Below are 22,330 nucleotides of genomic sequence, written 5' to 3'. Positions count from 1 at the left end.
GTAAATCAGGGAGGGGAGCAAAGGGTCGATGCGCGATGCTTTACTGTGGTTTGCTTTTTGAATTCTGGGATTGGATTTAACAACACTCTTCTTACGCTGCGACAATTTATTTTTTTGGAGAACATTCCCTCGATTATAGTTCGGTTTAATTTGATTAAAAAAAAGGTAGGCAAGAAACACTGCACAGCTTATGATGCACTTTTAGTTTGTTTAAGTTTCATGCTGATTTTGAAAGAATGGTTAACCGCTGAACATTGATAACATGTTTGACATATTTATTTGTATATTTATTTATGAATGTTATGCTATTGATAATCCTAATGTTATTTAAACTTTAATAACGCTTTTTGGTTTACTTCAGGATACAAATAATGGCAATGCCAATCGATCATGCATTTAACGATATATAACGTGTAGTAGTAGTGCTGTTACATACTCATAGGATAACATTCTGAGGTGTTTGGTGTTGATGGAAGTTCTCAATCCCACTTCCAGACTCAAAATGCCACGGTCGTTTTTGGTGAAAAAGAAAAAGTCCGCGTCTTATAATATGCACCGATCATACGACGACCCGCGGACTGGTGAGAGGACACACAGGCTGTCACATTGATGCTGTATCCAATAACGCATTGTTTCATAAGTAAACTCAAAGGAAGATGACCTGATGATTTAATTGTTTTTTCAAGGCCCAAAGGCGCTCTTTTGGACGAAAGGACAAAAGAAAACCGCAAAATGTTTATTTTACGTTCTGTTATGTTATTGCCATGATCTAATCCCCATTCTGTATGGGAGGTGTTTTAGCCTCAAAGCGAAATATAATTAAATAGCCTACCTCTGACAATGCAATATTTCTTTCATTTCAATGATTGAGTTCTTGAATTGGTTTGAAACCAACAGACGAGCTGTCGGAAACCGTCCAGTCCAGTCCGGACTCTTCGTCGAGACCTTCCCCGGTGTTCCATCAGAGTCAAGAAGACCCGCAGCACCCCGAGGAGCCGGCCTGCGCACTGGGGCCGCTGGAGCCCATCCGGCACTCCGTCGCTCAGACCGCCCCGTTCTACCTGACCGGTAAGTCGCTGTAGTTATTCTTAATCACCCGGAATCAATTTCCTTTACGCACTAATCGATTCGTAATTCGTTCATTTATTATTAATGAATAAATAATTGTATATATTTTGAATGTAGTGCAAAATACATTTGAAAAGAATCATAAATTACTTATAGGGAAAAAGTGAAATAAAAGTAAAGGCGAAAGAATATGCCGGTGCCGAATAAGACCATTATATTATCAGGCCTAAATATTTAGCTGTCCTTATTATTATTATTTTATTTTTTATTCATCAATAGGATTTTTTATAAATCAAGCTTATTAATAACTAAGTTATTAATAAGGTCACTAGGTATTTAGTTAACTCAGGAATTAACATTGGATTCAATTTCCCAGAACCCCACATTCCCGACTACCCTCCGTACTACAAGACGTCGATGGCGTGGGACGCGCTGCCTTGCTCCTACGACCTGCGGCAGCTGAGCTTCAACCCCCGGGTCCTGCAGCACGCGGGCAGTGTGTACGGCGACCGCCTCAGCCGCAGCCCCACCCCCCAGCAGCCGCTGGACTACAGCCCCCAGTACTCCCCAACCTCCATGACCTACCACTGCATCACCTGCGAGAAGGTGAGGGCGACCACTTCCTGTAGCCTTTCACCATTTTACTATTTAGCCACTGAGTCATTCGGTAGCAGACGCTTTTTAAGTCCAAAACGGCTTCGGATGCAGGTCATTAAGGAGCTTAAAGGAGGGGTGCCTAAACCCTAACCAGAACTGTGATTCAACCCGTAACCGTACCTCAACCTACCCATATTGACTTTAAAGCTAAACCATAAAGCAGGATGTGTTACCAAATGGGAGGCACTCGGATTGTCCTTTAGCCTCCGCTTAAGGACTACATGTAAATGTATTCCAGCCTCATATTAAAGTGTTGTGAGGTCCCTTCTGTATAACTACAGGGTCCACACTTCTAGGGATGTAGCTGTAATGTTTAAATCATGGTATTGCTAAAAACAAATATCCAAACATTACACGCATGACAGCTCAAGCTCCCATCAAACACATGTGTTTGGGATCACCGCGGTGGGAGAACTCCGTTTCCCAGGGTTCCACGGTGCTGACTTCCTGTTTGCGCTGCAGGTGTTCTCGACGCCCCACGGGCTGGAGGTCCACGTGCGGCGCTCCCACAGCGGCACCCGACCCTTCGGCTGCAACGTCTGCCGCAAGACCTTCGGCCACGCCGTCAGCCTGGAGCAGCACATGAACGTCCACTCTCAGGTACGGGCATCCCATAATAACCCGCCGTCCCAAACCCAAACACACACACACCAACTGAGCCGCTTTACTATTGACTTCTATATTGTTGTTTTGATAGAGAAGCGTGCCACTCTGCCGCTTTCTAATATCAGAGAGAGCTGCAGTGCTGTAAGGGTTGTTTTTCACTGTGATTTCAGGAGAAGAGCTTTGAGTGCAAAATGTGCGGCAAGACGTTCAAGCGGTCGTCCACGCTGTCCACCCACCTGCTCATCCACTCCGACACGCGGCCCTACCCCTGCCAGTACTGTGGCAAGAGGTTCCACCAGAAGTCGGACATGAAGAAGCACACGTACATCCACACTGGTGAGTCTCACGTCAGGTCAGGGATGAGCCGCCAGGTTTATGGGTACTTTAGGGGTTGGCCCAAGGCAGGCTCCATCGCGGGCTTGGAAAGACTCGAAAGATATCACGATTTCCCCGAATTTAATGATGACGCTAAATATGAATATGTACTGTATTAGTTCATTGTTATGTATTTTCAAGACCAGAAATAGAGATATGCCTCAGCTTAAGCGCTTTGGCCATTACAATCTAAATAATGAATAACGATAACTCAATTATAATAGTATTAGTTATACCGTTTTGGTTAGGTGTTGTTGAGGGGGATGGATGAGGTTGAGGGCTAAAAAAGGTTTGGAAACTCTGGTCTAACTCGGGTCTAAAACATAAAACAATTTACTTTTGCTCTGCCTTTCCAATAATCTTCTCTTTTCTTTTTATACCTGGCCAATGTGTCCGTTAGGGATATCAGCTGGCAATTATTCAAATGGGTCAAGATTAGAAAGAAGTTTAACCATACCTGTGGAGCATCTTTACCTGGGCCCTCTTTAGCCTGGCCTAAAGTGATATCTGCTTCCAAGAGTATAATGACTGCAGATAAATCAGAAAAAAAAGAAATTAAACAAATTTGCCGTCGATTTGCATATGGGATGGCTTATAAGGAAGTGTATGCAGTCGTCTGTCTGGTTGATAAATGTTTGACAAATCTGAACAATGGCGCGATTCTTTATTCCTCAGAAGCAGGGCTATGTTGTGTTATCTTTGTGTAGCTTTATCTTTATGTGAGAGTCACCATAAAGACCATGAATGTTACCTCCACTGTCACACCGAACATTCAACGAATGCTCGGTGATACAGAGCTGTTTCATGATAACATACCGAAATCCAAGACAAGCTTACAGTAAAACAAAAAAGCACTGGATAGTCTTGTGGGTTAGGGTGCTCCCCTCCAAATGATTGAAAGGTTCTGGGTTCAAAACCCATTGTACACAAATTACCTGTAGGCATCCTGGAGCAAGATGTCCTAACCCTCTCTATACCTGAGCATGAAAGACATGTTTGTGAACCAAGTTGCCGTTCACGAAAGTGTCTGCCAAGGAAGCTAACCGCCTTCTCCTTTTCCCTGTCAGGCGAGAAGCCCCATAAGTGCCAGGTCTGTGGCAAGGCCTTCAGCCAGAGCTCCAACCTCATCACCCACAGCCGGAAACACACAGGCTTCAAACCCTTTGGCTGTGAGATCTGCAGCAAGGGCTTCCAGCGCAAGGTGGACCTGCGTCGCCACCAAGAGAGCCAGCACAGTCTGAAGTAAGGACCTGGAAGACTTCTGGAGAGGAGATCTCACAGGGTCAATGACGCTGGTCAAAGGGTTTCAAAAGACAAGGATCTCGAATGACAAAGATATGGTTCCCAAACTCTGGGTCGGGTTCCCACTTACGGTCCCACTTACGGTCGCCTGATATGCATATTGGGTCACTGTCTTGAGGATATATTTGTGTTTAAATATAATAATTAGAAAAACTTAGCAGATATTTTCTTTTCAAGCAAGCCAGGAAGATCATGCAATTTATCTTTTTCATGTAATTCTTGAACCCTGAGTCACCAACTGTAGCTATATAGTAGCTGAAGTCTAATGGGAGCAATTCAGGAATTGTCCTCGAAATGAAGAGTTTTGTTTACATTTTAAAAGAGATTTAAGATTGTTTATTTGAATGTGTCTCTCTTTAGCACTTTGAGCTATTTTATGCAAAGTGCATTGCAAATGCAATGTATATTATTATTGATATTGTTTATATTATTATAATTTAAAACATTATGGCATTTTACGCATGTGAAATTACTGTTTAGTTGTAAATATATATGCGTGTTTCAGAAAAACCCACTGAATAAAGTGTGTGATGACAAGAAAATAAATCTTTGTTGCTGTTTGATTGAATCCTGCATGATCACACAAATAAAACATATTTGAAACATGTACCTGAGAGCAAAAAACACACACCATGATGAAATTGAAATGTGACACAAAAACAAAACATATTTTCATTCATCTTGTCTTGTTCTTGCGTGCGTTCCTGTTTGCAAACGTCTTTTCCCGCAAATGTGGTCATAAAACTAATAAGCCTAGGGACTAAATCTATTGCAGAACCAGAGTGAACTGTAGACCTAGTAATATTACATTCAAATCCACCGCTGGCAGCATGCAAATATTAACCAGACCAAGCGCCATCTCTGCTCTAAAACTCACTTCAAAATAAGGATTAGCCTTACCAGAGGACTGTTAAGTCAGCAATAATAAGCATAGGATAGTCGTAAGAAACATAGGGCCTACATCAGTGTTTTAATACAAAATAAATGACTTTATAATGGTACAGTTAAAAACCAAATTAAATTCTGATATAATCATCTCAAACAGGGAGAGGTGCCGGATGAGTATCAGGTAATCTGTGTGGGCATGAGTTTCCTCGAACGGGATACAGTGGATAAGGATATTCAGGGGTTGTTGTGGAACAGGGATTTCCATCTTGAGACAAACCGCCATCAATGCCACACCCAGAAAAGACACACCACTGTTGGATTTTCTATAGCAAACAAGATGGAGTTCCTGACACAAATACTCTCCCACCTTCTCCAAACACCAGACCAGTTAGTCCATTAATCTGCCCTGGGCAAATCACACCACTTTAGTTAAATCTGTCGTGTAAGGCCAAACATTAGGATTGTATATGTGTGTGTCTGAGTGTGTTTAAACTGTTTAGTGTTTTTATGGATAGGACCTGTTGCAGTGGCTCAAATCATGAGAGAGAGTGGCAGTAAAATTAAAATAAAGGGAGTAGAATCTTAGTAGTTAATTCGTGGCTGGTCAGGTAGGGTTTAGTGATAACTGTGTTTTTTTTCTATTAAAAAATCACTGAACGTGTTAGAAACATGTGGCATTCTGTTAGGTTCGGTTGGTAAACAAATCTGAGGGATATATGCAAATGTTCTGTTGGTAACCTTTTACCCGGGCAACTTGGTCCGTTGTAAATGTGCACGGAGACAGTTAGGCCTGCAGCATCCTGGTGTGAAGGCAAATCACAATCCTGCACAGGTAGCCAATGGCAGGCCGGCATTGGAGCAGGGGCGGAACACAAACAGGACGTGGGTCCTGGTACACCTGAGATCTACACTGGATATGGGAGATTAATATGCTGTTGCTTAAACAGATTTTGAACCGTTGTAATTCAAAAGAAAAGATTTAGCTGCTTGGAATTGTTCGTGATTATATCCGTTTATCCGTTTCTTTTTATGATGGTATAAGCTCTATGCGTTTTCATATCACATGGAGGAAACGTGTGAACGTTAAAATGAATGGGAAACGTGAACATTTGAGGCATTAGTCAGCCAGACAGAAAACTATTATTTCGGTGCAATCTCTGCATGTCATGTAAATGGATCACGAAATCATGAAACACTTTCTAAAATCATGAAACATCGCACACACACACACACACGCACGCACGCACGCACACACACACACACACACACACACACACACACACACACACACACACACACATACACACACACACATATATATACGTATAGGCCTCTTTACACGCATGCTTACAATCACGCAAACACCCACACCACACAGACAGTGAGCGTGTGCTGAGAAGTTCATTTGTTTTGCAAACGAGTTTTATGCAAAGCGCGGTTGGCCCGTTCTTTGTTTGAAGGCCTCCAGGGTTTAGGTCCGTGTACTCTGGCCCTGGGGCGAGGCATTATGGGTCACATACTGGTAGAATCCCGTTCTGTTAGTCACATGAAAAGTAAACTGGGGATTAGCGCGTTAGGCCTAATATAGATTTAGGAAAGAAGTAGAGAAACATCAATAATATAAAATACTAGAATTGTAATTGTAGGCATGTTGTAGCGGTTGAATAAAAGTGTTTCCCTAAGGCCGGACAGTTAGAGGTCATGAGTACGCTGTACGGTCCATTTGAATGGTATGATGGTTAGGTTATAAATGGAATATATATTACTATATGGCCAAATACAGGAAGCGCTCTCTAGGCCTATATATAGGCCATGACCATGGGCATGTATTGTTTACATGTTAACACTTCATTACAGTTTGGGGATGCACTAAGCAGGAACTTTTGTTGTGTAGATTTCCCTTTAAAACAATCGGACCCTGCAGGAAGTGATCTAGTTCACAAGTGTCTGCATAGCGATACCGCACTTCTGCTCCGTCCTCACGTGCGACGACAGCCCTGCTCTTTGCCCGTCCAAATATGGACCTGTCAATCCACACTCTAACCATCAGCGGCGGAACCGGAACCGGTGATATACAAGCATGATTAAAAAAAAATGTATACAACCAGGGCAAAGTTAGTGATGTGGTGGTAAGCTATCAGCGGCCAACGCGCAAAGCAGATGATTTTGGAGACAGATGTCTAAATACGAGAGAATGGTTGAAATCTGGGGTTGGCAGCTGGAGATGCACCGTGAGAGTCCGGCAGAGGAGGGCGGACGATAGGCTTATCGTGGCGCCAGCACATGGCCGACGGTTGGAACACGCCAGCCCGGCAGTAGGGAGGACCCGGGAAAGATAGCAGCACCCTGCAATTGTCTGTCATCCTGCGAGTTTAGGCCACTGCTAACTCGCTGCGTTTTCATACAAAAAAATATTTTAAGAAAGATTGAAAATGAGATAAATGGACAATGACATCTACACGTCTATATGAAATCTTAAACAAAGAAGAATCTTTATTTATTTTATTTTATTTTATCATTTCGTGTAGAAATAATACTAGAAAATAATAATATGATGGCCAGGTTTCTGATTATAAAAAAAGGTCATTATATGGGCTTTTGGTTTATTCTAAGTCAATTGCCTATTATTTCATGTTTAGAAATAATAATAAATAATATGTCATTCATATCTCGTGAGCCTCGCTTTTAAGTATACCAACCATCACAGGACTCATTCGAAAAGGGGTCAGTGGATGTTGTCTTTAAAATCTAGGCATGCCCTGACTTCTTGTATCAATATGTCAAGCAGGTACAAAAGCAAACAAAATCAACATAGTAATCGTTGTTAAAGAAAGTATGCCTCCAGCATTTATTTAAGCTCAACAGTCATATCACACTGAAGGAACCCTGAGCAACAGGAGGCCTACATTTCACGAATCTCCCTCGCTATGGTTTCCTCGTAAGAAACTGAAGCCTTTAGTAAGCGTTAAATCATTCAACTGACTGTCTCACTGTATCTGTGTCAGTTGTATATAAGCAAGAGCTAGATGTCCCCTAAGTTGTAAGAATTACATGTCATAGCACGTTCAATATTTAAAAAATAATGAACAAAATACTATTTATTGACCGGAAAGCAGAATTAAATTCACTCGTGGAATATGTGTAGATGTTGTACGGGATCATTATTGGTTTCCCTGCTGACACCTTGTGGTATAAATCGGAAAAACTTTAATAGTAGCAACATTTTATTATATTTATATTTCATTACATTGCAATGATATCTTGAATATATTTTATGTGAAAAAATCTCGATGCCTCCATTTCTTAATATTAAGCTTTTAAGTTAAAACAGATTGCCAAAAAAAAAAAAGCTTAACTATCGTTCGAACACACGGAACTATCATAAGACAGAAATTGTTCCTCCCGGACGGATTTAGCAATGGAGTAAACAATGCCTCCTAGCTGCGGCGCACACTTCGTTTACAAAATGCTTTGAGTTAACTCATTTCATATCTCTTTGTTATAGAATAAACTGCTATATTCTCAGAAATGTCAGATTCCAGTGAACATAAACTGAGGTTTACCTTGAAAGAATTGAAAATATCAACCGAGGGAGAGGACGTGTCGCCAGGGTCTGGCAGCTCCTCGGCGGTCAAACTGCACTATAATAAACTCGTGTGCATTGAGTACCCGGCGCTGATTGCTAATGTGGACAATATGCTTGAGACAATCGGAGGTGAAAAAGTACTGTCGAAGGTCAGCACAACATACAGCTCATGACTTGTATATGCACCAAAATAACTGAAATGGTTAATGCTGAATATGAGGAATAATGCTTACATGTTTTTCTACAAGGATCACTTGTGCAAGGTGACACCCAACACTGTATTGTATCCTAAATATCTTGTTTTACTGCAGCATGCAGCAAATCATCGTATGTGGGGCCAAGTCCTGTTTGGCAAAAAACATTCTAATTCGGATTTCTGATTAACAATACGCACAGAGTAACTCACACTCAAACTTCCCCATGATTCAATGAGTTTATAACGTTTCAAATAATCATATTCCTGCTGTGAGTCAAGGCATTGTCTTTATCACACCCCTTGTTGAAAGGAACATAACAAAGCCGTCATGTGTGGTGTCTGATAAATCGTACTTCTTTCAGACCTACGCTGATCCCAGCCGGCGGCTGGAGCTGCGCTACCGGCCCAAGGACCCCTTCTGCCACTCTCTGTGTGGAAACCGCTTTCCCTCCAACAACCTCTTGCTTCGTGTGAAAAGACGGGTCCGCAAGAAAGACCCCCAGGACACCCAGCTACACATGGAGGTGCTCGGAGTCATCGGCACAACATACAAATTTCAAGGTGATTCTATATTTAATTCTCTGCATTTTCATCTTATTAACACTAGTTCTTCTTCAGGTTGTTCTACATTCGATTTTTCTATACATTTTCATGTTGTTTACTCTTCTTCTTAAAGTTACAATGTGCAAACATGTTTTGAATAAAATGTGCTCTAAAACACATTTGATTATGCTGACACCGGCTTTGAGGTTACAAGTATCAGGGTTAATTGCGTCGACAAAGCAACGTTGAGAAATGTTGTGTAATATCTCCAAAAGCGAGCCTCACTTTTGGAGTGGAGCTTGCTGAGGCTTTCTTTGCCGCAAAATTTAAACCGGGGCTAGCTTGAAATCTCGAAACGTGTATTATACGTTTAACCAAATTTCTCATAATAATTTAAGTTCTATACATTTTCCAGTTACTTATGTTTCTTCTGCTTTTGTATTTTCGTTCAGCCTCACACCGGTGGTCGATTCACTCACAGATCTTTCAACTCATTTCAGGGATGGCAGATTTCCAGTGCCTGGCTGTGCATTCGGAAGATGGGAAACACACGTCTCTGTACGACAAGGTCATCCTGCGTACGTTTGAGAACCAGGAGTTCTTTGAGCAGCCCATGCCCTTCTTCATCCCCCCACCCATCTTCTCCCGCTTGGACACCCCGGTCGACTACAACTACCGTCCGGACATCCGCCACAAGTTAGTATGGTTATAATACCTCTTAGCAGTTATAATAACGAATGCTACCTACTAATAATAATGGTTATTTTACTGCCTAGGCATCCACCAAAAATAAGTAGGGTAATAACAAATATTAATAATAATAGCAATACTATCTACCAGTAGTACTGCCTGGACATCCACCATAGGTTAGTACCGCATCTGCTGCATACTAATACTTTGTACTAACAGTTGTGCAGTAAAGTCTTGTGGTCATGATATCTATACTCCGTCTGCAGTAATTCAAACCCTTATGTCAACCGTAATTCCTCTGTCTACTTGCACTATATGGTCATAAAGGAGACAACTCCTAGCGCTCCTCATGACGATTTTTAAGGTCCCATGGCATGCTACTTTATAGATGCTTTTATATAGGTGTAAGTGGCCCCCTAAAACAGTACTTGAAGACGTTCAAGAAATTAAGCCTTGGTGCAGAATTATAGCCACTACGAGCCAGTCCCACAATGAGCTTTCCACAAATGTGCTGTTTTTTTAGAGGCGGGCAAGGTGGAGGGTGGGGGTGTGGCCCTGAGCAGCTTGCGGCCACGGTACCATGCACTCGTGTTTACATTGCATGTATCGCAATGGCGAGGCGCACACAGCTATTGGTCTGTAAATATTCTAGAACACTCCGGGTGGTCCGGCGGGAGTCCTGGAGCTCTATATTCAGTATTGTATTTTGTCACGGTTCATCTACTTCAGGGAGTCAAAGCCAAAGTTCCTTTCACCCAATTCCTTCCCAACCATGGCTGAGATAACCCCCACTACGAGTCTTGTTGTGGAAATACCAGAGACGTCAGAGAACCTGACGTGTTATGCGCCATTACACCAACAGCAGAACGGTTATCCAAATAACTAAAGAAGTGTACAACACCTGCGTTACAGTGTGTTTATTCACACACACACACACACACACACACACACACACACACACACACACACACACACACACACACACACACATTTGGCCCGCAAATTCTAATTGGCGGGCCAAAGTCTCTGGGCGGGTAAGGCAGAGAAAGGGGTTTTCGGCGCAAAGGGAGAGCAGGATACCTATTGCTCGTTTTACACCTAACGCTATTTCTATCTACTGGGTGACCATAGGCAGGCTAGGGGAACTCATATTAAGGTTAGAAAACCTCATAAAGTAACCCTTTCATGCCATGGGACCTTTAATGCGGAGATCAAATTTCATGGCAATATTGTCAATCCAATCTTGCTCAATGATCAACAATGTCGAGCAAATCCAACCATGAAACCAACATGATGATGGATCATCTCCATTTACAGCCAGTTACCCATGACCAAGGAGAACTTCATCAGCCTGAACCGCGTGCGGCGGCACCACAACGCCATCTTCGTGAGCTTTGCGGATGCCACTGTGCCTTCTGAGTGCATGGAGGCGGCCCGGCTCAACTGGCAGAGAGTCTGCATCAAGCAGTCTGACGTGACGACCGAGCAGACCCTCAGAAAGGTCTGTGTTACCGGTAAACCCCCGGGGTCGGGGGTCCCCGAGCATCGGAACAGGAAACCAAATGGCCCCTACTGTCATATTTATTCATATTTATTTTTAGCTGTTACGTATAATCAATAAGGATATAATCAAAATTGAAGCTGAGCAACACAGGCTAGCGTATATTGTTTCGATCAGTTTGGCGGTGCATTAATACAAATAATTGGAGTAACTGTAAAAAAGAGTTTCTAAGAATCACAACTGACCGAATGCAGAGTAGCTATACATAGGAATCATAAAGATGAGGTAAGTAGAATGTGTTGGTAGATTAATACATTTGCCAGGGAATCCAGTTGTGGTATTTTTCAGTGTAGGAATTGGCAGGATCTTTAACTATTCAACCTGCCAAAGGTTTGGAAGGTTTACAGTGGTCCCATCATGCACTCCCGACTTCTTACTCTTATTCATACACATGACAATAATGGATGCCGCTGATATGGCACATATCCGTTGCTCTGATTGGTTGTAATTTTACGCTGGTGATAACGCCCCTTGTTAATCAAAAATTAACTGAGAGGTTCCAGACTAATCTCCATTTCTGACTTGGTCTTGGGATTTCAGGCTTCAGCACAATTGTAAAATAACATTTATGTGAATAATTGTAGTTAAAAATGATTTTTACTATTACTCCCTACTTTATTTTTACTTGTATTAGACTACTTCATAAACTTCCAGTCCCTAGTGGCTTCCACACAAAGTTTAGTTTGTATGGTTATATAATATATCTATATATATTTATTTTTATCTTCTGTATTTGAGTCACAGCAAAGCCGCTTCATCTCACTGCCAGGCGGTTCTTTTTGCTCTCATGCCAAAGCAACCCAACTGTCAACACTATTTTTATTTTAGCTTTCTATCGTGATGCATGCTTGATCCTGATTGGTCTATCTCCATTCTTATCGCTGGCTAACCTTCCTCCCAGGTGTTCTCATCTCACGACAAAAACGACGTCAAAATATTTGTTTAATACTACGTGGAATTTGTTGTTAGTATTGTTGTTATTCTTCATGTTTATTCTACCTCTTCTTTATCTTCTTGTGCTTCACTTCTTCTCTACTTTTCCCCCTCGCTCCGGAGAATGTTTACTGACGTCCACAGCCCGCGGATATGTTCGGGCAAAACCGTTGCCCTCGCCCAATGTGGTTTTCCTGATCCCGCCGTGTCTATCTACTGCCTTATCTTCTCCCCACCAACACCGTTCACAGATGTTTGAGAGCCGGCCCATCTGGTCCCGGAACGCAGTCAAGGGCAACCTGGACATCCACCCTGAAAAACTCAAATTGCTGTTGCCCGTCATGGCCTACTACATGGTGAGGTTACCTCAAAGAGGGTTTTTTTCTTCAAAATACAGAGAACATTGCTGATACATAACTCTACTATATTTATGTTTTTATTCTGATCTCCTCCTCCTAATAATAAGAAGAGGCCTATAGAGAAAAGGATATTGTTTCTATGTACACGCGTCCTACTGTGTTTGCTGGAAAATAGAGTGTGTTCATAAAGTTGGCAAAGACAAAAAGTATACCTAATAAATGAACAGAAGGTAAATTAGTTTAGACACCTCACAAAGCAAATAACAATGAGATAACAATGAGAAACAATCAGAAAAAGCAAATGATAATATATAGTGTTTTGACTTTAGCTGAGACTCTAACCCATCTGCTGCTCTGGATCCGGTGGTTTCCTAGGTGACTGGGCCCTGGAGGAGCCTATGGGTGAGGCTGGGCTACGACCCCAGGAAGAGCCCAGAGTCCAAGAAATACCAGATGCTGGACTTCAGGATCCGCTGTAGCACCAGACATGGTAAACAACCTGGGGGTAGTGGCCGCTTTGAGCCAATCAGAGCCAAGCATATGGGGGGAGTGTCATGGGAAAGGCTGGTTTTCTGTGGGCCGTGCAGGATATATTGTTCTGATTGGTGATAGTGGGGGGAGTTGCCTTCTGCTTATAGGTTTTAGTCTTCCCGCCATGGTTGGTGTGTAGATCCACGCCGCCACTCACAGACGTTGGTATATACGCCCCATTACGCTGGCGGATCTACACGTACGCAAACAAGTGCATTCCTCCCAGAGGTTAGTCAGCGCAGCCCGCCGCTGCATTGGCGGGAAACAGTCACCATTCAGTTCATGTAAAGCTATAACAATTTATCTCGGGTCAATTTGAAAAGTAACGTGCAAAGAGTGAGCAGGTAGGGCCGAGGCATCAGGCTCAAGGTTGTTCACAGGGAGGCTGCGGTCATTTGGGATGGAACCCATGATCTTTCAGCTGAGAGATGATCACCTTAGATTATCCTTTCCGCAAGGCAACGTGTGTGAAGTTCATCTCATGCACCAGTATCTTCTGTATGTGTCTATATTTCTAAGTGTGTTTTCTCTCTTCAAGGGTATTCTCTGAGTGACATTCCAGTGAAAGCCAAGAGGAGCTCCATGGACTACAGTCTGTCCACCACACTGAACAAAACGGGTCAGTGGACGTCATCACCGCACTACAATAGCTACATGCATCACGTTTTCAATAAAGGGCCTCTTCAACTCGAGCTAACAGGGAAAATCAAAACTTTTACTTGACACATGTTAAGAAATAAAGCAAGGGTTAGTTGAACTGAATGATACCGTTTCTGTATTGAACGGTGCAGTTCTTTGAAAATGTCCTCAAAAGAACACGTCACACAAAACGTATCCAAACACAAAACGTGTGTTGTGTGCTGCAGCTCCGCAGGCCGCCAGTGTGACCGAGCTGCCTCAGGAGGGTCCCAGCACCAGCCGCTATCCAATCCCTGTCCGCCACCAATTAAAGGTCAGCCGCCAAGCCCCGCCCACCCAGGGAAACATTCAGCGGCTTGAAGGCACCGGGTTCCCTGTGTGGTCCCTTCGGGCCAGACCGGCTCACTGTGCACTATATGTAGCAATACAAATGTGCAAACAATATATCAATTGTATGCATCAATTGAAACGTAACCTTCTTTGCGAATGTGTTTTGCTGGGAAGATGACACTAGTGCTCAGCGGATGGTTTACTTTTATGGCCTTCACCCTCGTCCAAAGCAACTTTCAGTTGGCGATACTGCAACTGTTTCCCAAACCTGTTACCTTCAAAAGAAGAGTTTATTCTGAATTGGCACCCAAGGAGATAGTCATCCGGCACCTTTGTATAGTTCAAGGATGCTCTTGGACTTTTCTTAGATAGATAGCTAGCTATGTAGTAGTTAGTTAGTGTGTTTTTTTTTAATTTGTTAGGTTTGTTAGAATTCCAAGTACAGGTACATTGGAATTCCTGTTCCTTGTCCTTTCCACAGTTTCTTATCGGCTCGTAGTTTACTAACACTCAAGATACAATCTATATAAACCAATATAATACAGCCAAATAAACAGCCCTTTCCTTGGGGAAATATTCTCTTTAACTGCACCTCTTTGAAATTTGACTGAATGGTCTAGGATGCACCACAATGTTATTGGAAGGAACCCCATGCTAAGGCCAACTGTCCTTCCTCCCCCTATGCAGGAGTCGTCGTACGTCTTCAGGGACGGAATGCTGCCCCCACACAGACAAATGTTCTACCAGCTCTGTGACCTGGACGTGGAAAGGTACAGCACAGTTTGGCACTTGCTCAGCACGTACTGTACCTGACACAAACCAAAAAAGGAATTAAAATGTACTTTTAAGTCTAAAGTAAATGCTAGTTAATGCATGTCAGGTTTTTCTGTAATAGCAGGGTTCATAGGATCTGAAGTATCATAAATCAAGTTCAAGCCTGCCGTCTTAGTATTTCTTGACCAAAATGTTTGCAATAAACAAGAGACCTGTCATTATTCTTATTCTTAAAAAGTAACAAGATGGCGGCTCGGAACGTGCATGACATCACGTAAAACCCTCCTATGAAACTGCGTTTCATTATTCCTGTGTTCCCGTGTCGCACGTCCAGCATAAAGGAAGTGATCGACCGTAACAAAGGCGAAGAGAAGGTGTGCGACGAGAGAGACGGCTGGTGTCTCCCTCACACAACGGACGACCTGCGGGACATCATCTCAGGCCTGATCAAGAAGGTCGTCCGAGCTCAGAAGCCAAGTAAGGAGCAGCCCAGCCCTGATTAACCACCCAGTGGCCATCTTGGATCTAAACGCTAGCTGGGTGGGGGAACTGAACAAGGGATCCTGCATTCAGTTCCTCCACTCAGAATAAGCCCCATGCTAGTAGTAGTTCAAATGAAGCTTAAGTTTGCGGTATAGATTTGAGAGGGCAGGATAGAGTATCTAAGCTGTTTTTATAACCTGCCCCTCTAAGGGAACCACAGAAAGGACTCAAGTTCTATTAATTAATTGTAATTTATTTATTTTTCAGTGAGTCTACTAACGTATTGATCCTATTATTGGTCGTATTGTTAACTTAAAGATACTAACGAGTCTTTTAACGTATTGAAAAACACTTAATTGCAATATCATGTCCAACTATGTTGACCCTTTCTTAACGTCCCTAAGATCCTCCTCCAGATTTTATCCCGATGCCACCGAAGCGACGGCGCTCTGGGCTGAGCATGAACTCCAAGCGGACTTCCTACGCCGAGAAGCCGGAGGGAGAGCAGGACAACGAGGAGGACGAAGAGGCGGACGAGGAGGACGACTTCCACCCGTCAGAGGGAAGCGAGAACGAGATGGAGACGGAAATGTTGGATTACATGTGAATAGACAAAGACGAAATGGTGTCAGTGCATCGTACATGGAGTTTTGTAAATAAAGATGTGTTTTCTTCTACCAAGTGTTTTTTTTTGTATTTTGGAGCTAAAAGTCAACAGGCTTCAAATTTGTAGTGTGCCGGTCAATATATCAGCAAAATATCTGACATTATTTCTGAACGAAAAGAAGGGGACAGATTTAGTCGTTTCTTATGGTAGATATAGTACTGTAGTAGATGTTTGCCAGTACATGCCCAATGGATTACTATGATATGTTCCAAGCTCTTATAAACCACTCAAATATGAGCAAAAGCAGGCTACCTGAATGGGGAATCGTTCTATTTAGCCTTTTGTTTACTATCAGTCATACCTATAAAGTACATCGATAAACCCACGCTTAGCGAGGACACGTCATCAGCTTTGGACATGAGCCATACCGACCGTCTCAAAATCAATATTCATGAGCTTTCTTGAATAGCTTTCTATGTATATGTGGGCCGCTATATATAATATATGTTTAATATGTATTTTGTTTTTACGGAGACATTCCCGGGCACCCGGGGTTAGGCCCCGAGAAGCGGAGACTCCCCGGGTAACGTTGACGTCTGGCCCCCATTGGTTTCACAGGTCTGTTGGGTCTTTTAAGTTTAATATTACTGGAAAATGAATAGGGTGGGAGGTGCGTCAGGCGGACAGTGTCTATAAGACCTATGAATCAACTGCTAGGGGTTACATTTCTTTCCCGATCGCCATGATGATGAAGACGCTGGGGGTGCTGATTGTCGTAGCCCTTTCCTGGTGGACGGCCTCGGCTGAGTCTGTGAGTTATGCACCTTCTTCATTATGGATTCAGCATTTTAATTTCATTACATATACAGACCCTTTATCGTTGTAGGCATTAATAACGTAACAATTAAACAGAGAAATATTCAGACTATGAACAGAAGATTATGTAGAAAGTGTTATTATTCCCCTGTGGATTTTACATTAAGATCAATAACTCTTATCAGATTTAATCATGTCATGAATGAGTGTGTGAATCTGGACTTGATCTAGACAGCTGTATAAACCAGGGGGCGTTGTCTAAGAAGTGTAATGAACAACTAGGATGGAAAGCAGTGTTTACCCGGGTCTGTAGTCTCAAATGTTTTTGTGAATTGAACATAAAAAATATACTGTATTTGGAAAAGCACATATGCATGAACTAGAAAATGTTGATATCAATCTTTTGATAACATACAAATGTAAATCGATTCCTTTACATATATTTCGATTGGGTTGTTGTGTAACGCCTGCATTTCAGCATAAGTTCACATCGATCCAGGTAATTGTGTCTACGTTGTCAAATAAATTAGATACGGTATTTATCAAAGAATAATAATAATAAAAAGATAATAATTTAGACAAGAATCGGAATGCAAAGAACTAAACAAGACAGTATACAATGTATACAGTTTGTTTGTACAATGCATACAAATTGTCCTTGCTTTTGCAAGGACAATTTGAAAAGGTCAAACTGGAACAAAGTGAGAACTTTCAAAATAAAAGTATGGTATTAAGTGATGTTCCTAACTGCTCTTGTCCTCCATGGCAGCTGGGAACTGTGTTCACAGAGGGAGGCCTGGTGGAGGGAACCAACATCCGCCTTGGTTACCGTCGCCACATGGATGTTTTCAAGGGAGTTCCCTTCGCAGATATACCTGGAAGGTTTGAGAAACCCAAGAGACACCCTGGATGGGAAGGTGAGCTTATTTTAGATATAATTTTAATTTCATAAAACAAAACTGCTACATCAGGAATCTCACTCGTTTCCATTGATCATTTTCTAGACACATTCACAGTGCTGTGATATATGGCACCTAACTGTCTTGGTTCTGTATTAAGGCATTCTGAAGGCCACAGAGTTCAGGAAGAGATGTCTGCAGCTGAATCTTCTCCAGACCGGCACTCGAGGCAGCGAAGACTGTCTCTATCTTAATATCTGGGTCCCTCACGGCAGAGAAGGTAATGCACCTTCTAAAGCCCGCCACTAAGGGGACTTTTATTTTGAAGAGAAAAAACACCATGATCTTTTAAATTGTTAAGAAATTGTGTTAATCTTTGTTTGGCCCCATCAGTGTCCACTGGACTGCCGGTTATGGTGTGGATCTATGGAGGGGGTTTTCTGGTGGGGGGATCCATGGGGGCAAACTTCCTCGACAACTACCTGTACAGCGGGCAGGAGATCGCCGACAGGGGGGATGTGATCGTTGTCACCATAGGATACCGTGTTGGCGCCCTGGGCTACCTCAGCGCTGGAGACTCAAGTCTACCAGGTAGATCTCTAAGAGACACCAACTCTCCGAGCTTTCGTAATTTAGAAGATTTTATGATCAATTTAATAGGACTCTAATAATCACTTTTTAATGAAGGTAACTACGGTATGTGGGACCAGCAGGCTGCCATCGCCTGGGTCCACAGGAACATCCGCTCCTTCGGAGGAGACCCCGACAACGTCACCCTCTTTGGGGAGTCGGCCGGTGGAGCCAGTGTTAGCTTACAGGTCAGAGGTCAAGGAAGGTCTAGGAAATGAATCAGATAGAGATGTTGAACTCATGTCGTTACAGATGATGGGTTAGATCAGATTCAGATTCTAACATCTATGGTCAAGTAATGATGTTTAATTCATAATTTAAAAAAACGTAATAATATGAATAGCTTCTTATCAAAAGTGTTGCCAGAAAGGGAAAAGACCACTTAAAACACAGTTTATGGTCTATAACATTTTTTTCCGTATGTTGGGTGTGTGCGTATAGACTCTGAGCCCCCACAACAAGGGGCTCTTTAAACGGGCCATCTCCCAGAGTGGTGTTGCCCTGTGCCCTTGGGCAGTCAACAGAAACCCTCGCCCGGCGGCCGAGTCGGTAAGAATACAGACAACCAACGATAAAATTGTTCAGTGAAACGTTTTCCAGCTTCTTGGTTTGGGTCATGTGACTCAAATGAGCCCGTTCGATCACATAATCATTAAAAAAGCAACCTCACTGGGCTGGACTAATTCTAACAAATTCATAACCAATTAATATTAACCAGGTGCTTTTTATATAGTTTGATCCAAAGCGACTTACAGTGAATGGCTTGTCATTAAATAGTAGGTGGACTGCAGACTTTGGGGGATTAAACCCAGAAACCTTTTGTTGAGAGTCAAACACCCTTACCTCTACTACACTATTCTTTCCCCCTGACAAAAACAATTACATATAAATAGTATTTCTCTTTCCCCTATAGGTGGCTCGGAAGGTCAACTGCCCTACTGATGAAACAATGGCGTCATGTCTGAAGATGACGGATCCGGTAGCCCTCACCATGGCTGGTAACATGCCCTATACCAGTTCCCCTGACAGTAAGTATCCACATCAACTATCAACCGGATGTCTACCGCTGGGTTTTGTTAAAGCAGAGTTTACAAAATGTCTGCAGCTGCACACTACATATTGTAATGTAGATGTGTTCAACTTTAAAGTGCAGTCAATTAATACAATTGCTCAAATCTGTTCTGCATGAATCGGAAATGTATCTATTAATATATACTGCCGAAGTTCCTCCTGTTGCATTGTTTCTTGTCTTTTCTGTAATTTTCATAGGAAAAATAAATCAATCATTTTGACCAAAGACCACTATTTGCTTTGCGACCATGTCTGAGGCTAAAAAGCACGTCTCTTATAGGTAATACATAAAGTGGGTCGGCCAAACATAATTTACAATGGCTGTCTCTCGACCATTCGACCAGGTCCACTATTGAACAACCTGGTCCTGGCAGCCACCATCGATGGGGACTTCCTCCCAGAGGACCCCGGTAACTTGTTCAACAACACTGCTGACATCGATTACCTCGCTGGTGTCAACAACATGGACGGGCACCTCTTCACGGGACTGGACATTCCCTCCATCAACCGGCCGCTGGTGGACACCAAAGTGTGAGTATGGTCATCACATGTGCCCACCTCTGGAGGTGGAACCAAGCTCGCAGGACCTCCGCCAGCCACAAGCTAGTAGAACTCAAGCTAGTAGGATTCAAGCTTGTATGACAGTTAGCCTGTTGTGGCAAAATATGGAATTTAACTTGAAGTTAGCAGTTATCAGAATGTACATGGTATACAAGCTGATAAATGCCTGATTCAAAATGTATTGTGCATCAATACAGGATTATTCTTTTCAAGCTTCAATCATGTTATGACATGTAGAAAAAATAAAAATGAATCCAATGTTTAAATACCACCCTGCGACCCACTAATGGATCACCCACAGTTTGATATAGAAGACAGTGAGATGGGTGGTCGGTTTCATCCCCAACATTGTGTCCCTCTAGGGAGGATGTGAGGGCCCTTCTGGGCGCCTACACTAAAGACAAGGGGAAGGCGGGTCAGGAGGCCGCCTTCTCCCAGTACACCACCGGCTGGGGAGCCAATCCTAGCAAGGAGACGGTCAAGAAGACGGTAGTGGACATCGGAACGGACTACATCTTCCTTATCCCCACCCAGGCTGCTCTCTATCTCCACGCCTCCCATGCCAAGTGAGCAAAACAATTTTTTTCATTCATTTTTATCTTATTTTTTATTTAACCTTTATTTTTTTCTTATTTACAATATTGATGGGCACCCCTCAAAGCTGCTGCTGGGGATGGTGTGGTGGGAAAGGGGTAAGGGTTGGGGATCGGTGTTGCTGACTATCCTTGATGCATTCTAGCACTCCTGGCATCCTATAATTTGTTACAGTGTAATGCATGCTTCACGATGTAACCTGAGGAGCAAAACTTGAATACATTTAAATAAATAATTGTTTTGATGATTAGATGAAAACGAATTGTAAAGGACATCTCCTATTTTATTGTAGGTCTGGCGGTACCTACTCCTACCTGTTCTCAGAGCCCAACCGCCTGGGCGGTTTGGCCAAACCTTACCCCAGCTGGATGGGAGCAGACCATACTGACGACCTGCAGTTCGTGTTTGGGAAACCCTTCAGCAGTTGGCTGGGCTACTGGCCTAGTCACCGTAATCTCTCTGGTTACATGATCGCCTACTGGACCAACTTTGCCAAGACCGGGTAAAATCAATCAGGGTTTATGCTGTATGCTGGTTACAATTATTAATTGACTAATGTGTTTTTTTCCTGTTATAGTAACAGTATGCAAATTTTTTTTAATGTTCTCTAAAAAGCACATTCTTGTAGACAGCCTTATAGACTTAATTTAGGGCTACAAGGATCTAGGTCAATCGCCCTGACTCGGCTGCAGCGTAGAGAAATCGAGTTCTATGTTTTTTCAGCAAGCCTTGCATTTTGAGGGTGGCTTGGAAAGTTTAGGGAGTGGGAGGGGTGAAGAGTGTTGTTTTTCAACTGCAAAGTATTATCAAAGTATATATCAAACTACAATTATCTTTATATTGATATTCTGTATATTTAGACATGATAATGATAATTTTATTTGCAAAACATTCTAAAACCACTTTAAATGCTTTCAAAATAGAAGTATATTGTTCAGTGAGCGTTTCTGCCGTATTCTGATGATACAATAATCACGTCACAAATGTTCTTATTAAGTGTAACGTGAATTACCATTATATTGATGGAAAGTATATTAAGAGAAAGTGACTTTCAATGGAGGTCAAATGTTTGATTTATATTTTAACATTAATATTATGCAGAAATGATGACTGCCTGCCATATCAGAATAAATCCTTCAATGTTAATGAAACCTGCTTTTCTGATGGTGTTCCCGAACAGAGACCCCAATAAAGGACTGAAAGTGCCAACAACCTGGCCCAAGTTCACCACCAGCGGACACCAGTTTCTGGACATCAACGCCAAAATGAACCAAGACAATGTGAGGCAGAAGATGAGAATGCGCTTTGTGCATTTCTGGACCAGTGTTCTCCCCACTCTTCAGTCAGTGAAGATGTATGAGTAACCATTGTATCCCCTGTATTGCAAGTACTCCAATAATCAAGGTGTTTATGAAGATGATACTTTGATGGGATTTGATTGTATTTTGGAGGAAATAAAAATTAAGCAAAAACGTGTCATAATGTTGTTGACAGGCCTGGCCTACTCTGCTCAATCATTCCTCATGGAAAATATGCAAATAAAAATATTTTCCACAATTCTTTATTTCTCTCATCTATTATTTCCCTCATTTTTAAAGGAGTTTAAAGTAACAGGAAGCGTGACTTCCTTG

At 42.4% G+C, this 22,330-nt stretch overlaps 3 protein-coding genes across 4 annotated transcripts; all 3 read left to right on the top strand.

Moving 5' to 3' along the window:
* The first annotated feature begins 30 nt into the window (after positions 1–30).
* gfi1b (growth factor independent 1B transcription repressor) lies at positions 31–4,517 on the top strand. Its single transcript, XM_079755512.1, has 7 exons — positions 31–165; positions 496–581; positions 898–1,068; positions 1,445–1,674; positions 2,188–2,325; positions 2,502–2,667; positions 3,774–4,517. The coding sequence occupies exons 2-7, from the start codon at positions 503–505 to the stop codon at positions 3,950–3,952; spliced, it is 963 nt and encodes a 320-aa protein (XP_079611638.1). The 5' UTR covers positions 31–165; positions 496–502; the 3' UTR covers positions 3,953–4,517.
* Positions 4,518–8,325: 3,808 nt separating this feature from the next.
* gtf3c5 (general transcription factor IIIC, polypeptide 5) lies at positions 8,326–16,189 on the top strand. 2 transcript variants are annotated; one of them, XM_079755768.1, is made up of 11 exons: positions 8,326–8,631; positions 9,041–9,239; positions 9,722–9,917; positions 11,229–11,412; positions 12,657–12,761; positions 13,140–13,254; positions 13,834–13,914; positions 14,162–14,247; positions 14,952–15,034; positions 15,373–15,515; positions 15,938–16,189. In XM_079755768.1, the coding sequence occupies exons 1-11, from the start codon at positions 8,425–8,427 to the stop codon at positions 16,126–16,128; spliced, it is 1,590 nt and encodes a 529-aa protein (XP_079611894.1). In that variant the 5' UTR covers positions 8,326–8,424; the 3' UTR covers positions 16,129–16,189. The 2 variants fall into 2 exon arrangements, with proteins under 2 accessions (XP_079611894.1, XP_079611893.1); XM_079755767.1 differs by having other exon boundaries at positions 15,926–16,189.
* A 681-nt stretch (positions 16,190–16,870) lies between these two features.
* LOC307089213 (bile salt-activated lipase-like) lies at positions 16,871–22,063 on the top strand (the record flags this gene model as incomplete). Its single annotated transcript, XM_079755380.1, has 11 exons — positions 16,871–16,939; positions 17,714–17,861; positions 18,004–18,123; positions 18,237–18,434; positions 18,531–18,661; positions 18,915–19,022; positions 19,387–19,501; positions 19,889–20,075; positions 20,468–20,671; positions 20,992–21,201; positions 21,880–22,063. The coding sequence occupies 11 exons, from the start codon at positions 16,871–16,873 to the stop codon at positions 22,061–22,063; spliced, it is 1,674 nt and encodes a 557-aa protein (XP_079611506.1).
* Positions 22,064–22,330: the final 267 nt, after the last annotated feature.

The sequence above is a fragment of the Pollachius pollachius genome (assembly GCF_949987615.1).
Source record: "Pollachius pollachius genome assembly, chromosome: 18".
Classification (NCBI taxonomy): Eukaryota; Metazoa; Chordata; class Actinopteri; order Gadiformes; family Gadidae; genus Pollachius; species Pollachius pollachius.
Note: the sequence above shows the minus strand (reverse complement) of the source record. Positions and strands in the feature narration are given on the sequence as shown.

What these genes read in the sequence shown, in the direction of transcription:
- gtf3c5 (XM_079755767.1), top strand. Translation starts at nt 8,425, where the DNA reads ATGTCAGATTCCAGTGAACATAAACTGAGGTTTACCTTGAAAGAATTG. An exon ending in CCGCTGTAGCACCAGACATG is followed by an intron (nt 13,255 to 13,833) that starts GTAAACAACCTG and finishes TCTCTCTTCAAG; the next exon opens with GGTATTCTCTGAGTGACATT. An exon ending in CGTCCGAGCTCAGAAGCCAA is followed by an intron (nt 15,516 to 15,925) that starts GTAAGGAGCAGC and finishes AACGTCCCTAAG; the next exon opens with ATCCTCCTCCAGATTTTATC.
- gfi1b (XM_079755512.1), top strand. Translation starts at nt 503, where the DNA reads ATGCCACGGTCGTTTTTGGTGAAAAAGAAAAAGTCCGCGTCTTATAAT. An exon ending in ACTGCATCACCTGCGAGAAG is followed by an intron (nt 1,675 to 2,187) that starts GTGAGGGCGACC and finishes TTTGCGCTGCAG; the next exon opens with GTGTTCTCGACGCCCCACGG. An exon ending in ACATGAACGTCCACTCTCAG is followed by an intron (nt 2,326 to 2,501) that starts GTACGGGCATCC and finishes CTGTGATTTCAG; the next exon opens with GAGAAGAGCTTTGAGTGCAA.